Here is a 3,115-nt window from a genome sequence, read left to right as displayed (position 1 = left end):
AGTCCCAGTCTACAATAGGTGTTTTAAGCCCTAAGCCCTAAGAAATTGACCAGTCACAGTCAATTATTCTCTTCAAATTTAACAATTTCTAAAGCCTTGTGTACACGATACTAGAAATCGGTCCGAGTTTCGGTTTAAGTCAATCAACTTGCAGCTCTTACAGAAAAGCAACAGTTTCATTGGCTTATACCGAAACTCGGACCGATTTCTAGTATCGTGTACACAAGGGTTTAAGGCTTAGGGCTTAAAACATCTATTGTAAACCCGAAACCAGGCCTAATGGCTTCTGCCCACTGGGGTCACAGGAGGCGGAAACAAGCGAAAACGCTTGTCGCGCGGCAAGAAGCGACGCGGTAGCCAATAAACTTTTGGTTCTTACGGAAAACCAACACGTTGATTGGCTACCGCGTTGCTCCTTGCCGCGCGGCAAGCGTTTCCGCGTCCTGCACGCAGAAGCCATTGGCTGCGTTCAGCCGAACCTCTGCTTAGCGAAGCAAAAGGTAGCAATTGAATGTGATTGGTTCTTACCTTTGGATCCAACCAATTACACTTAATTGCTACCTTTCGCTTCGCTAAGCAGAGGTTCGGCTGAACGCAGCCAATATATGGATCTCTAACCAACCTAACCTAACCTGCAACAATCTCTGATTGGTCAATCACTGCGCAGTCGCCGCAGCCTCCGGAATGGTACACTTGTTTTCTTTTTTACATCACGCATCACGCTTTCGTCGCTTTCGTCTTTCGTCATCGACAACCCAAACAAGCAGGGTCGCAGCATCGCATCACCCAGCACCTGTGCATGTTGTTCGAAGATTATCGTGATCGACGTGATTGAACGGCGTCAAGGAAGAGATAGAGGAAATAGCGACGAAGGAGATAACCAGGATTTGTGCGAGCGAACGGCGGCGGGCGACGAACTTATAGACGCTATCCCTGAATCGACTCGTCCCATTATCCACGATCGAAAAGGTAATGAAATTCTCCGATACGACTACGCCCGGTTAATGGACAATAACACCGCGCGAAACGAGAGGACGTCGATCGGTCGTTTAGGACGTACTCAATAAAACGGGATAACGAAGCGACGAGAATAACAATCAAATAAAATGGCGAATTAGAATCGTACAAAAGGGGGTTAGGTTTCGATCTAGCGACAACGTGGGGCATAATCCGTTCGTCTCGTGCTCAAGAAAAAGATTTCGCGTGGTTGGAAATACTTTTCCAATCATTAGAAGCCGCTAGAAACGCGACGCAGATCGCGATGGTTCTTATATGACGCGTTTTGACATACTTTTTACAAGCATCGCAAAATGGAGTCAGATAGGTCTAGGTAAACGTGCACTATAAAAGCCAATTCTTCTAGTACTTTCCGGTACCTGAACGGTCCTTTTGTTCTTGCTTTTCTCTCTTTATACGTAGAGCTCTAAACTATCGTCGACCTGCGAAATAATTTTAGAATAATTTTTGTTAAATTAAATTTTTGTTCAAGTTGTTGCTAATTACTTTGTCGAAAACTTACGAACAGAAAGGTTTGAATTTCGCTTATATGGCACTTTCTGCAAAGAACCTTCATACATATCTTAAAGGCAATCTGGTTCCAAGCATTACCTTGTTTAGCCCATCTAACCAAATTTGTCTTTGTGCAGATGCCTAACATAAAGTTGCAAAGCTCCGACGGCGAGGTATTTGAGGTCGACGTCGAGATTGCCAAGTGCTCGGTCACCATCAAGACTATGCTGGAGGATCTTGGTATGGACGAAGACGAGGAGGAAGTTGTGCCTTTGCCAAATGTTAATTCCGCAATCCTAAGAAAGGTTATACAGTGGGCTACGTATCATAAGGATGATCCGCCACCACCGGAGGACGATGAGAACAAAGAGAAGCGCACTGACGATATCAGCTCTTGGGATGCTGACTTCTTGAAGGTGAATATTTCTCGTGGCTGAAATAACATTAAACACTACATCGCAATATCTCTGCTCTTAGAACACAAATGAAAAATAAAAACACTTTTATTATATAATTTAAACCCAGGCTATCGATTAAGCCTTGATCTATTCAACTGTTATTGAGATCCGATAATCTAAGGGTCTCTCAACTTGATTAGTTATTATAATGTTATTTTGTATTTTATACATATATAATATGACAAAATAATGTATATATGTATCTATATAAATATTAATGTTGTAATGAGTAATGAACATTTAAATTGCTAGATTTTTCTGTACGGAAGATATATTCTAGATTCTTCTATATAGAAGCTATACAGAATAATCTAGAATCTAGAATTTATCTTCCGCATAGAAGCTGTACAGAAGAATCTAGAATCTATCTTCCGTATAGAAGTTATACAGAAGAATCCAGAATCTATCTTCTATTCTTCTATTCTCTGTATAAACTTGTAATATGAATGTGTTTGTTGTATAGGTGGATCAAGGAACTCTCTTCGAACTGATTCTGGCAGCTAATTATCTCGATATCAAAGGACTCTTGGACGTCACGTGCAAAACAGTCGCCAATATGATCAAAGGCAAGACGCCCGACGAGATTCGTAAGACATTCAACATCAAGAATGACTTCACAACTATGGAAGAAGAACAAGTGCGCAAGGAGAATGAATGGTGCGAGGAGAAATAGATGCAATCGCGATTTATTACGCGAAAATCTCATAAATGTTAAATGATCCATTTGCGTTATTAGATTTTGAACTTAATCGGAGCTTCATTACTTCAATAAATTTCTCCAATATTTTTTTTTCTTTCCCCAAGGAAGAATAAAATTTTAATTAATTTGTCAAAATCAAATAACATTTACGAATATGTATCACATAGATTCACTGTTATTTATTTCAATTAAATGAAGATAGTGTAACAATTGTGTGAATTAATTTATGAAGTACACACACACTTTACTCCTTAAAATCTGAAAATCTTCGATAGTATCACAAATAATAACTAACTTCGACTCTCCTCATTCGCATGCTTCTAGCATAGGACGTTAGACAACGCTAATGATTTTATATAGTATAAATATAAATTTATATTTAAGAACATATTATGTACACATATGGTTTAATGATATTAAATAAATTTAAAAGTAATTATATCTCTGT

General features: G+C 39.2%; 1 protein-coding gene across 1 annotated transcript; it reads left to right on the top strand.

Moving 5' to 3' along the window:
• The first annotated feature begins 704 nt into the window (after positions 1-704).
• On the top strand, positions 705-2,877 carry LOC112468973 (S-phase kinase-associated protein 1). The gene is made up of 3 exons (XM_025038410.1): positions 705-969; positions 1,647-1,925; positions 2,431-2,877. The coding sequence occupies exons 2-3, from the start codon at positions 1,647-1,649 to the stop codon at positions 2,638-2,640; spliced, it is 489 nt and encodes a 162-aa protein (XP_024894178.1). The 5' UTR covers positions 705-969; the 3' UTR covers positions 2,641-2,877.
• The last annotated feature ends 238 nt before the right edge of the window (positions 2,878-3,115 follow it).

The sequence above is a fragment of the Temnothorax curvispinosus genome, unplaced genomic scaffold (assembly GCF_003070985.1).
Source record: "Temnothorax curvispinosus isolate PA1 unplaced genomic scaffold, ASM307098v1 QBEX01002322.1, whole genome shotgun sequence".
Lineage (NCBI taxonomy): Eukaryota > Metazoa > Arthropoda > Insecta > Hymenoptera > Formicidae > Temnothorax > Temnothorax curvispinosus.
Note: the sequence above shows the minus strand (reverse complement) of the source record. Positions and strands in the feature narration are given on the sequence as shown.